A 12198-nucleotide genomic window follows, 5' to 3' on the forward strand; every position below is an offset into this window, starting at 1 on the left:
CCAGAGCCCTTAGATGCAACTGCAATACAAAACGTACAAAAAAATCCTTCATTTCCCTACTTGCAGTGTGATTTTCTCACCTGGAACCTAATAATGACACGTAGAAACTCTCTCCAAAAAACCTGTGTGATCTCGGTGGTAGCACAGAGTTGAATCTACTAATGAAGTAAAGTGACACTTCAGCCTCTCTAGAAAAACATTGGTACGCTGATCTATAAATCTTTCCACTTCTACAGCAAAAGAAACATCCTGGTCACAAAGAATACCTATCTGCTCCCCCGTTACAAACACGTGTTTCTTTTTAACTGGCAAATGGAACCAAAGTGGAATGAACATAATTGCATTTGCAGCATATTTTCACTTTTCTGTCTCTCTACATTTTCCTACCTGTAAGGTAGTGCTCTGATCAGAGAATGGGGAACTGAAGAAAGTGGTGACTATACTCATCACTATTTCTGTAACGTACTTCTCCAATATGGAGTCAGCGTGCTTTCTGTCACTGGTGTTGTTACAAGCCTGCAAGACAATTCATTCTTAGGTCAGAAACAGCTCAACCAAGGTAGATTAATAAGTGTTACAGACTGGAATTCTTGATTTCACACTGTTCTAGTCAAACCAATTCCCTGCCACAATGATATTTATGACACTTGGATCTCTGGATTTCCAGCACACACAAAAGCAGAAGCCCAACACTGTTACTGTTTTTAATGTGTTGGCATACAGCATGTTTAGGAGGGAGGGAAAAAAACACAGTGCCTTAGAAGAAAGAAAGTAGTAGGGTAGGGTGGACTGAGGTGTAATGCTTTCGTACGGGGAAATACTTGGAATCCCAGGCAAAACGCCATATGGCCAAACAAATGCCAAGCTTGGAAAAAATTTGTCCTGACCTGCCAAAAATGGTTGACTATTGCTCAGGAAGGAGCTCACTACCCTGGCCAGAATAAGCAAGCCAGGTGGCAGAACAGAAAAAGGCATTAGACAAAAGAGCAGGGTGTGGGGCTTTTCTGAGGTTTGTTGGTTTTGTTTTGTTTTTTTTAATTTTTAAAAGGAAAATATTAATGTGTTCCATGGAATATGACTAATGAAATCCACAGGCATAAGGAAAAGAAGGCACACATAAATTTGAAGGAACAAAGTATTCAGGATACTTACTGCCTTGATGCACTGTTATGCTTTATTCTTACTGCTCTATACTAGATAAGTTCATTTAAGCTTTTTAAATTCAGTTTCTAGATACAGAAATCATTACCCTACAGATGTCAACCAGGAAGTTCTCAAATAGCTTCCACATATGATTACTGGTGTAAATCTCTTTCATTTCTACTTCTGTGTCCACATAGCAATGATTCAAGAAGTTGATGTACGCAATTTTGACCTAAAAGTAGAGCAAAAAAATTACCATTAAAAAATAAAAATCTGAATGGTATTATGAATGAATATAATGTCACATTAAAACTGCTATAAAAATCATTAGTAATTCTACTTCTTCCTTTTATTTAAGCACCGGTGAAATTTAATGCCATGAATAGCAAGATATCATCCAATAAAAACCACCAGGATTATTGCAGACAAAACGTCAGCATAATAATAATTTCCAGTTCTGCAGAACCATCTGTTCAAGGTTAGCAGCATACTCCATAAACCTCCCTGCCTCAAGAACCCTATAAAACAACAAAGTACAGCATCACATGCCCATTTTAAGGGCAAGGAACAAGTATAGAAGGATTTAACTTAACTATTCAGATTCACTGGGGTGGCCGATAGCACAACCAGGGAAGGAATCCAGTTTCCCAGCTCACAGCTTGCTGTCCACCTGCACCACCACCCTTCCCAGGCCAGACTCAGCAATATCAAATCTCTGTCGCTCAAAGCCAGCACATTTCAAATACATATAGGCCAGTGCCTCCAAACAGCCCTCACCTCAGGTATGCAATCCTCGTGGGTTACTACCCTAACAATGTCATCCAAAGGAAGAAGGGAGTTGCATTTTATTTCTGTGTAGACATTTTTGCCTTCTGTGCACACAGCAAGCAGTTCTACTAAGTGGATGTGGTACATCAGTGGGCTGTTTTCATCCATCCGATCTCTCTCTGATCTCATCATTTGCACCAAAGTCTGGAAGGAGGCTCTGTCATTGTAAAACACTAGGACATCTTCTCCTGCATTCACCAGCTACCGAGAAAGAAAAATATTCCATCAGCAGATCAAAGCCTGTGCACCTCCCTGCAGCATCCTCCCCTAATCTGTGGGCTGACTGTTACTGTGCAAATCCCGATTAGCTTTGAACGCTTAAAAGGAGCGCGGCCCACCAAGTCAGCTGGGCATTCCTCTTGTGCTCCCTTCATGGGATAGAGGGCTCGAGTATGACATTTTCTCTTAAAGAATTTACCACTTCTGAACTGCTGAAGAACTTCAAAGTCAGCCCAACTGACTGCTTAGACAGAAGTTGTGCCAAGAAGCTTGTGACTTTCCATTATGCTTTTTTATTTCACGTATATTGCCTCAGCTGACTTTTAATACAGCTAGCTGTAGATATACTGTTTTGTTCAGAGAAATGCCCCAGGGGCACGCCGGATGGGAGGACTGCAGGGCTCAGTAATTCCACCCTTCTGAACAAATGCCATCAATTTTCCAAGGCTAGCAAGTGACACGTTAAGTCACACACTGAAGATTTCTATCAGCTTCACATTTGAGACCTGGATGGCCACATTTTTAGAGCAGTTCACACCTCCTCTAACTCCATGAAGGGAAGGAGAAGGAGCAAACTGAGACCTGCTCCGGGCTGGACACTTCTGAGCACGCAGCTGGAGGGACCTGAGGCTGTCCTCCTGCAGGGTTTGTGGCAAACAGCTAGTTAAAACACAGAAGGCAACCCCCAAGACAACCCCCTTTCCTCAGCAGCTGCTGACCACCGTGGAAGCTGATTGCTGAGCATCTCACAAACTCGACTGTGCTGAGAAGCTCACAAAACCATTTTTGAACTGAACGACAAAATATGGAAGACCTTCGATCAGTCTAGTAAGATTGATACACAAAAGCTAGACCTTGGCAAATCTGATCCTCGGGCTCCCCCTGCTGAGGAGGCCAATAAAAATCCCATCAGACATGCAAATATGCTGTCAAACAGGTCCCATCCAATATCCAACTTAAAGGGATTTATTTGCCCTTCTCTTACCTCTATCTTGACACTCCAATTTACCCATTACCTACACATCTAAATTTCTGAAGACCCTCAGACTTTTCCCCCTTCAGGACTTAAACAGCTGAATATGTAGGTCTTGGTGAGATAAGAAATTCCCATCAAAATACTCTACCATCACGGTAAAATTTTCCTTCTGCATTACTGATCTTGAAATTAAACTATTTCTATTCTACCCGATTTTGCTAGAGAAATGCACCCTTGTTTCATAAGCCCAACTATACTCTGCTGTGTAGAGGCCTGGAAAATAACTTCTAAGTATCATTAATAACCAACCACTCGTTATACCTATAGGTGAAGAGCTCGGAAAGCTTTCAGTCACAAAAAAGCCTATGCTTTCTGGTAGCTGTATGCTCTTTTTGCATTGTGAGAGCTAACTGTCAGCTTCTTGGCAGTCCCAGAAGCGAGAGGATCAATTTGTCATTTTCACCAAATGGTATGTGAAAACTTCTGTTCAGACCTTGCAAATCTCTGCAGCTCTCACCTCAGCCATTACCATATCTTGGCATTTCTTAATGAATTTTCCTTCCGCCTTGACAATTGTCTGCAGGAACTTTATGTACTGAACATTTCTGCCATGTGTTTCGATACAGTGGACAAAGTGTTGAACAACGCGTTCATTAATTTCACTGCAAAGCTGGAAGTTGTTCATGAAAATGTGCTGCATTGTTACTGCTTCCAGAATCTAATGGAGGGGATGAAAGAAAGAAAGAAATTAGAAAATAAACAAACCACGAAACCCACACAGAGGTCAGGATAAAGTCAACACTCCTGCGGGGTGTGGGACTGAAAAGAACATTTCTGAGGACCCAATCTTTCAACACAGCGGCTCGTATCTAAGCCTATTTTTCAGTCCACTTCAGCCTCTTGAACTTTCTACACTGAAATGGTCCTAAACAAACCGATCTCGCCAACTTTCGAGGCTTTAGAATGAAAACAAAACGTGACCCCTTCAACCAATCTTGGATCAGAACAAGCCCAGAGGCGATCACCAAGGACAATCCATTCTCTTTTCTTGCCAGAAAAATAACAAATCATGGCTTGAGGTTATTCTTACCCCTGGGTTAAGGAACAGGTTTATGTGCTTGTGCAGCAATGCCTGGTTCTGTTGGTTCCCGGCACAAAAGTTCTGTAAAAACTCGTGTGCAAGCTTCATTATCTCCTGCATCCTCGTGTCTTCAGCCTGTGATTGCACAACAAATAAGATGGGGTTAAAAGGAATCTGAAGGTTCACTTTCAGGTGAGTACTGGATGAGCCGCAGCTCCAGCTCTGCAAGGGAACCGTCACGTCTCTCTCACACTCCAAAGAAAAACAAACCTCCACCCAGTTCAGGGACATTAGGGATGAGTTTGGCCTGCTTCACAGTTTTAAAGATCATTAAAAATACAGACCATAATAGAAATTACAGTAGTTTATTCTCTAAAATTGCATAGTCCGTGGCCAAGTCTGCCAGCAACGTGCTTTAGTCACTTTTACACTTCTGAACATACCAGTACGTTGGCCAAACCACACATCATCACCTCGGAGCTACACAGGAAAATTGCCATGTTCCACTGAAATGCATTTCAGCAGCAACAGATAGGTAGTTCATGGCAAAGAAGAGATGGAAAGTTATTATTGCAACAGTCAAGCCCAATTTATATTTACTGGAATCTGCACACTACTTGCATGCTTCCAAGTACAGTTCAGGAATCGGTGCCTTTCCTCTGACATCAGTGTGGATTACCAGTCCACTGATGGTATAAAATGCAGTTTGGAAAATTAGTGTCTGCTTTTGTTTTTAAGGAGTTTCATATATTTCCAAGGGTGAAACACCTTCCACACTGCCTGTCCAATATGTATTCACATGTATGGGACAGAAAGGTGACAAGAGGTGTTGGAGGGTGTTTTTGCTGCTGATTTTTTAGCAAAATATGAAGCGAGACAGCATGAGACTTAGCTTATCATTAATCAAAGCCACTGTCTGGAATTACTGGTTCTCAGAAACCTGTAGAGTTTGGAACAGAGGACAGCAGAGTGACAGACACCGGGAAAATGTGAAGAGCTCCCTCACCTATGCAGTGGTAAGTACCTGTCACGTGTGACTAATGGGCAGCCAACACGATGAACTTAGGGTGTGCTTCATCAGCACAACGCGGTGCTGTGCTAGCTCAAACCATACAGCAACCCAGTCAAAGTGGGCTTCAAACTGCACCGCTAACATTACACGGTACTCTGATACGGCTAATTATGAACAGCAGTCCTCGCCTGGAGAGCCAGTTGGTATTTATTCATTTCTAAAGGGGAGTCTGGGACTTTACAACTGGGGGGGGTCTGTGTATAACTACTAGGCAGACCTGCTGATAAATCCCACAAGGGACCAGGCACCATCGTTTCCCTTAGTGTTCCCAGGATGGCTGCCATACAGCTACCTCGTAGCAATAACGAGGGTCTTGCTTCCACAGACACAGCTTAACTTCAAGGCAGCACACACCTCCCATGAAAAGCTGAGAGTCGAGCCTTGGTCTTCCTCTGAGCTACGATGGACAAATATTTCTTCAGGAAATAGTGCATAACACTGTATATTCAAAGACTTCAAACAAACAAAGCTTATATAAGCTCCCCATTATTTTTGAAGTGTGGATATTTCATAGACTATAAGGCTATATAAAATAGCCTCTGTGAATCCAATATAAAGGTAGAGGGTTCAGGAAGATTCAGAGGAGGTATTAAAAGCCCGTCAACGTGACATGAAGCAAGGCAACAGCCATACAGAAACCCAACCTTTTCGTAAGGGATCTGCAGCAGCTCCAGCACAACCGCATGAGCTCCCATGTTCCTCAGAAGTCGCTGCTGCTGCTTACGGCTTTTCCTGACTGAGGCACTTTCCTGAACACAGAGCTTGCTGAGCCGCAGCAGGATCTGAAGAAGAGACTCGCTTTAGAGCTGAAATTCTGGGTTTTATTTCAGAGCGTGCCAGGTGGCTCCCAGAGAGCAGCAACAGTGAAAAACACATCTGCATGGACCAGAGAGGCTCTAGGTAGCAAAATTAGGTTTTGGGATCTCGAGGCGAGGAGCTAAGGTCAGGCTAAGGCCTGGTTGCTCCTGCAACATCAGTAGAGGTACAGAAGGACCCAGCTGGAACCGAGAACTGCCGGGAAATGTCGGGTCAGACGGCAGCAATGGTGTCTGCTGCCCCCTCGAGCAGCAGCCACCCCCCCCTTGCCAGCCCTCCGGGGACACAGCAGCCAGCACAGCCTTGTGCCACTTGGCACAGGCAAGAGAAGCAGTTTACTGGCCTGGGCACCACCCATGACATCTCTGACTAGGGCTGGTCCTGCAGAATTCAGTCGTGTCAAGTGAACCCGGCATCAGGCTCCGCAGTACGGAGCTACAGAAAGACCATTAGCTCACACCACACCAGCGCCAACGCATGCTCTGTCTGGTGTTTTTTAAATTAAATTTCAACAGCACAGTGGTTTTGAGTGCACAGTACCCAGGATAGGGCAAATTAAATAGCTCCTCCGCTTGCTTACTTCCTTCGTAGCCTTTAACAATAGAAATATTGTGTTACCATTGAAACAGCAGCAAAATGTCGCGTTTCTCACTAATCCATTCTTAAGGAAAGAATACATGTCGTGCTTATTATATTCCTGGCTTCTCATTCAAGTTGGGATATGTTATTACTCAGCAAATAGTTTCCACAATGGAAGAGTGACTCAGACTTTCCTGGGTGTCTCCCTCTGACTGCAGCTCTCCAGAGCTGTGTTACTCATTTACACTTTCATTTAACCACCAAGAAGCAAAGTTTTACCTCTTTTACTACACGGTAGTTGTAGCTGCTAGTACTTTCAGGCTTTTGGGACTTGCTGTGACCTTCCTGTGGATAAAAATCAGACAATTTATTGCTAGCCTACAGTATTGCCTTCATGAAGGCTAAAATTACCATTGTAGGATACTGCGTGCTCTCTTCCTGGAAAGGAGTGTCATCCTTCAGTTTTCTGACAGTCTCAGAAAAATACATATAATTATCCTGTCAAGTCTCACTGACCTCTATAACATAAAATAAGGTGAGGGTGGGATGATTTTAAAGACAGCAACCTCCTGTCCTTTCCTTTGCTTGTCACATTCTGTCTGTAATCAAGTCTCCTCCCCAAAAAACTTCTTTCTCTCCATCTCTACTATTATTAAACTGTCATTGCATAGATATCAAGAGATACCTCACAGAACTAACACTAGGAAAGCAATGAGTAAATAACTTCTATTTACTTCCAAAAATAAATGTTCATAACCCAGGGACTATTTCTTGCATTCCCTCACCCGGTCTTTTCTATTTGATTGCAAATTATACTGAGACAAAAGGTGTTTAACTAGTTCTAAGCCAGATATGCACGCCAGGAAAGTCTAGTATCATCAGGTACAGATAAAGCACCAACATTTACCAGGTTTCTTAAGCACTGTTCTCTTCTGCCATTTAACAATAGTGCCATGATTCAGAATGCATCACCTGAACAGTTCACAGCTCTGCCCTGGTACTTCTGACCATACTAAAACATGCAATCTGTCAGTGCTGAAAGGACACAACTCAGGAGCCAGAGCAAACCCAAACCAACTGTTCTGACGACACGTCAGTGGGTGCTAATCCTGAGCCGTTTCCACCTGAGACTAACTGGCATCAACTAGCTCAAGTGGTCCTCTTATTCTTGCCTTAGTCCAAAAGCAATTCAGATAGCCTCACCAGGCTATGCAGCGTGCTGCAAAGATGTTTAACTGTTTCCAGAACTGTGACTAAAAAAGCCACATTTTCATAAATTATTAATACATTAATTTGTGCAAACAGAACCTAATTACCTCTTTTTTCTTGTGTTCATTTTCACCTTGCACTCCATCCATAGTCTCATCAGGGCCCTGGCCTTTGTACACCCAGAGCTCCGATTTTTCCACAATAGACCTCAGCTGGTCCAAATCTTGTTTTATCTGCTTGTAGTTGTCAACATCTTGGCTGGTAACAAGCAGTTGAACCTTACATGAATGCAATCCATTAGTTGCACAAAAGGATTGTTTTTAGCTGCAATATATACATTCAGATGAGGAATAACACTCTTAATACACACACATACCTGTTTAAACGCTTGAAGGACTTCTTGTCTCTGACTAAAGTGCCGGAAGAGTAGCTGAAGTGCTCCAGACACCAGAGGAGGATAATCATGCATTGTTAAATGCAGCAAAACTCTGAGAAATGTTCTGCCACCATGATCATCCAAATCCAGTGGTGTATTCTCCTCACTGAAATCAGAGTGTAGGAGTTAACTAGCATATTAGACTGAATGTCCCAGCAGGTTCTTAAGTCCAGTCAGCGGTGGCAGAAAACCTTTTTTCTTACTTTTAAATAAGGGGGAAATTTATTAAATCAAGTGCTATCTTAAGACACACAGGGTTTTTTTGGTGTACTGCTTAATAGGGAGTCTATTCCAGAATCTCATTAATCATGGTTCACTCAGCTTACATTATCCAACTTACATTTTTTGGGGTCAAACCATGCCAAAATATTTGTCCCTATGTCAGCCTCACCCTATTGCTCAAATAGTTCTTGCCCATTCCTGGTACTAATCTGTCTCACTGTTTATGAAATAAGACCCTACCTCAGTATCCAGGTTGCGATGCTAAATATGTCAAGCACTTGAAATCCTTCTCTTCCCTCTCTTTCCCCCGCACCTCTTTTCTGAGCGTGAGAAACTCATGTTGTATTTTTTTTTTTCCTATCAGTGCTCCCTGAATCTTTTCTGTATTCTGCTTCCAACTGAGTCTGCACACTTACATTAAAAGTTCTGGTTATTAATTCTGTAAGTGAATCTCTCTCTCCCCTTCTGCCTTCATTTAAGAAATCAGTTATCTCAGGTTTACAGAAAACAACTGCAGCTCTGAGCAGCTTAAGGACAGTTAGAATATACAGCTTCATGGTGCTCCAACAGATAGAGGGTGGAGTATCAGGATAATTTGTCCCTATGTCAGCCTCACCCTATTGCTCAAATAGTTCTTGCCCATTCCTGGTACTAATCTGTCTCACTGTTTATGAAATAAGACCCTACCTCAGTATCCAGGTTGCGATGCTAAATATGTCAAGCACTTGAAATCCTTCTCTTCCCTCTCTTTCCCCCGCACCTCTTTTCTGAGCGTGAGAAACTCATGTTGTATTTTTTTTTTTCCTATCAGTGCTCCCTGAATCTTTTCTGTATTCTGCTTCCAACTGAGTCTGCACACTTACATTAAAAGTTCTGGTTATTAATTCTGTAAGTGAATCTCTCTCTCCCCTTCTGCCTTCATTTAAGAAATCAGTTATCTCAGGTTTACAGAAAACAACTGCAGCTCTGAGCAGCTTAAGGACAGTTAGAATATACAGCTTCATGGTGCTCCAACAGATAGAGGGTGGAGTATCAGGATAAGCTCAAGTACTTGGGAGTCTGTCACTGACTTGCTGTCCTGTGATTTAAGAAAGGACATAAGCCGCTCCGGAAGGAAGGCAGGTATGGAAGGTACAGCTTGCTTTGTTCTGTCGTGCATGTGCAGTTTAATGCTGCATTATACAAAAAAAGGATGGCTAAGTATATATCTATCTCAGTAGAAGTCCCAATCCTTGCCTACACAAACTTTTCCACCTAAGATTTTGCTGCAGCATTGAGCTTAGATGCACTAATCCTCCAACTTGGCTTTCACCCACACAAGTGAAGCCCTCCCATGAAGATCCTTCTGGCTGAAGGACCCCTCTCCCTTATCTGTGGCTTTTAATCCAAATGGACACTACTTTGAGCTGTATCAAAGGCATTTCAGGAAAATGAAGCTTCAGTAACTGTGGCAGCTGTTGCCAATCGTTTCCCAGTTACCACCTCCCTTTCAACTGCAATCCCCTCTCCTTAGTAGCCCTGAGGGCTACAGCCTGGGAACTGCTGAGCTACCCCTTGATTAGCACTAGTGAAGAGATACTTTCCTTCCACCAAAGATCCCCTCAGCTTGTTCTTCAATATGTTCAAAGTCCAGGGCTCCTGAGAAAATAACAAGACAAATGTTATGTCAGAACGGCACCAGAGATGTTTTTGCAGCCTAAAAACATTCTAAACGACAAGTGGTGATGTAGCTGTAAAACAAGAGGGTTACAACAAGCTGAAAGGAACGCTGAGAGATTACTGAAGCAGCCTACTAAGATAACATAAGACAATAAATTAACCTGTTCTCAGCTCACAAATTAAACTGCATAGTCACTTCAGCAACATCCAGGCTTATTCTTCTCTTGCCTATTTTTAGATTGCACCAGCATCATTCCAGGACACTGATGGGACCTCACGTCAGAGGGGCCAGCGACAAGAAATGCCAAACTTCAGCCCTGAGAAGTTCTAAAGCAATAAATTCAGCAATGACAGCAATAGCCCTGTGGCTCAAGAGACAAAAAGGTCTTTGCATTTTTCAGTATAAGGTATATATTATCACATGGGCAGTGACCAATATTCTGAAATTAAAAAAAAAAAAAGGTAAACCAGTGGTGGAGCTCTCAATCTTTCACAAGCATTTGCAAAGGGGAAAGAGCACTGGGAATTTACATCTTTTCCAAAAACATCTACCCTCTTTCTTCCAAAGTTCAGCTCAAAGAGCTCTCGCTTTCCCCGCCAGCCCAGTTTCGAAGGCCCTGGCACCCCGGGGGGCTGCTGGACAGGCAGCCCAAGAAAAAAAAAAGTAAACACATCCCCTTTCAAGTAAGATCAAAAGAAACAGTCTCCTCCCTTTGAAGGCTTCACATCTAAACCACGTTTTCCTTATCTTTCTCCTTTGCATCCAGAGATACGTTCCCCATATTGAGGGAGAAAAACTGTTTGATGTCTAATAAGCTGCACTTTTAAAGTCCAGTTATTCCTACATGGTACAGGTCCGAACTACAGGACACTTTTTCCCCTGAAAAGCAATACAGCAATTGACAACACCCCATCTACCCAGTCCGCTAACTATACTGCTTTCAATTAAGAACACTGGACATGACAAGCTCCTTAACAGCTTACTTTCATACCCTTGTCTAGCAGCACCAAGATACAGACACCTCCAGATGTCTTGCCTTCATACAATACCTTTGGAAAAGAGAAGTTTGGGTGGGTAGAGGCATCAGGCCAGGGGAAAGGGATGGAGGAAATCAGATTACTCTGGGGACCCTTTTCCTTCACCCAGAAACATTAATACAAAAGATACAATTTGAGCTTGATAACAGATCACACATGGTAGTGTTTAATTCAGGTTTTCTTCAAACGATGCATCTCAGGCTCTTGGTCACACTTAACTCATGGAAACAAGTAGGAGAGAGTACAAACAAATCCTGGGTTTTGTTTAGGGTATATGGAAACGATCCCTACCATTATTCCCGCTGCTATCAGGGTACTCTGCTTCAGTGGGACCATTTATAGGCCAAAGCAAGAACCTGAATCAATTATCCAATTAGCGCCTCTAAGGTTAAAGAGTCTTCCCTAACCCACACAAATTCATTCTTTGCAAAATAACTAACCTGGTACATTAGCTGGCATTTCTTGATTACTGCTTCCAGTGGGTGATTCAGACATCTGGGCATTGCTTTCATCAAATTCATGTTTAAATATACAAAGTAGGCAGGAGATTCTGTAGTCCAATCTCACATTCAAAATAAACTGATAATACAGAAGTGTTAAAAATACTGAAATAGCTTGCCTATTTCCAAGCACACATACAATTGACACATAATACAGTGCTACAAACACGCAAGATCAACATAGTAAAAATGTGGATTTAACTTGAAGAGGTATGCAAATGTTTTCCTAAAAATCCCCAGAATTCAGTGATTTTTTTTTTTCCAGTGATTTCAATGAGCATATGATATGCACACAGTAATAAATACTTATGAGTAAAAGATTTTGGTAGAGTTTTGATCTCTCGTTACTGCCCAATGCAGGCATCCTCACCCTGCCCCCCAGGAAAGGAAAGCAGCATTTCTATCTCCGTTCTGAAACCA

General features: G+C 42.5%; 1 protein-coding gene across 1 annotated transcript in view; it reads right to left on the reverse strand.

The window, feature by feature from the left end:
• ITPR1 (inositol 1,4,5-trisphosphate receptor, type 1) overlaps positions 1-12198 on the reverse strand; it is a 166336-nt gene that overhangs the window by 91573 nt on the left and 62565 nt on the right. Inside the window, exons 23-33 of the mRNA XM_009330621.1 lie at positions 11719-11857; positions 10161-10219; positions 8300-8461; positions 8031-8201; positions 6994-7059; positions 5964-6101; positions 4257-4382; positions 3684-3884; positions 1921-2172; positions 1250-1375; positions 388-516 (exon numbers count right to left, since the gene is read on the reverse strand). Of these exons, the coding sequence (XP_009328896.1) occupies positions 388-516; positions 1250-1375; positions 1921-2172; positions 3684-3884; positions 4257-4382; positions 5964-6101; positions 6994-7059; positions 8031-8201; positions 8300-8461; positions 10161-10219; positions 11719-11857 (1569 nt within the window). The remainder of the gene's footprint in view (positions 1-387; positions 517-1249; positions 1376-1920; positions 2173-3683; positions 3885-4256; positions 4383-5963; positions 6102-6993; positions 7060-8030; positions 8202-8299; positions 8462-10160; positions 10220-11718; positions 11858-12198) is intronic.

The sequence above is a fragment of the Pygoscelis adeliae genome, unplaced genomic scaffold, assembly GCF_000699105.1.
Source record: "Pygoscelis adeliae isolate BGI_AS28 unplaced genomic scaffold, ASM69910v1 Scaffold278, whole genome shotgun sequence".
In the NCBI taxonomy this organism is placed as follows: domain Eukaryota; kingdom Metazoa; phylum Chordata; class Aves; order Sphenisciformes; family Spheniscidae; genus Pygoscelis; species Pygoscelis adeliae.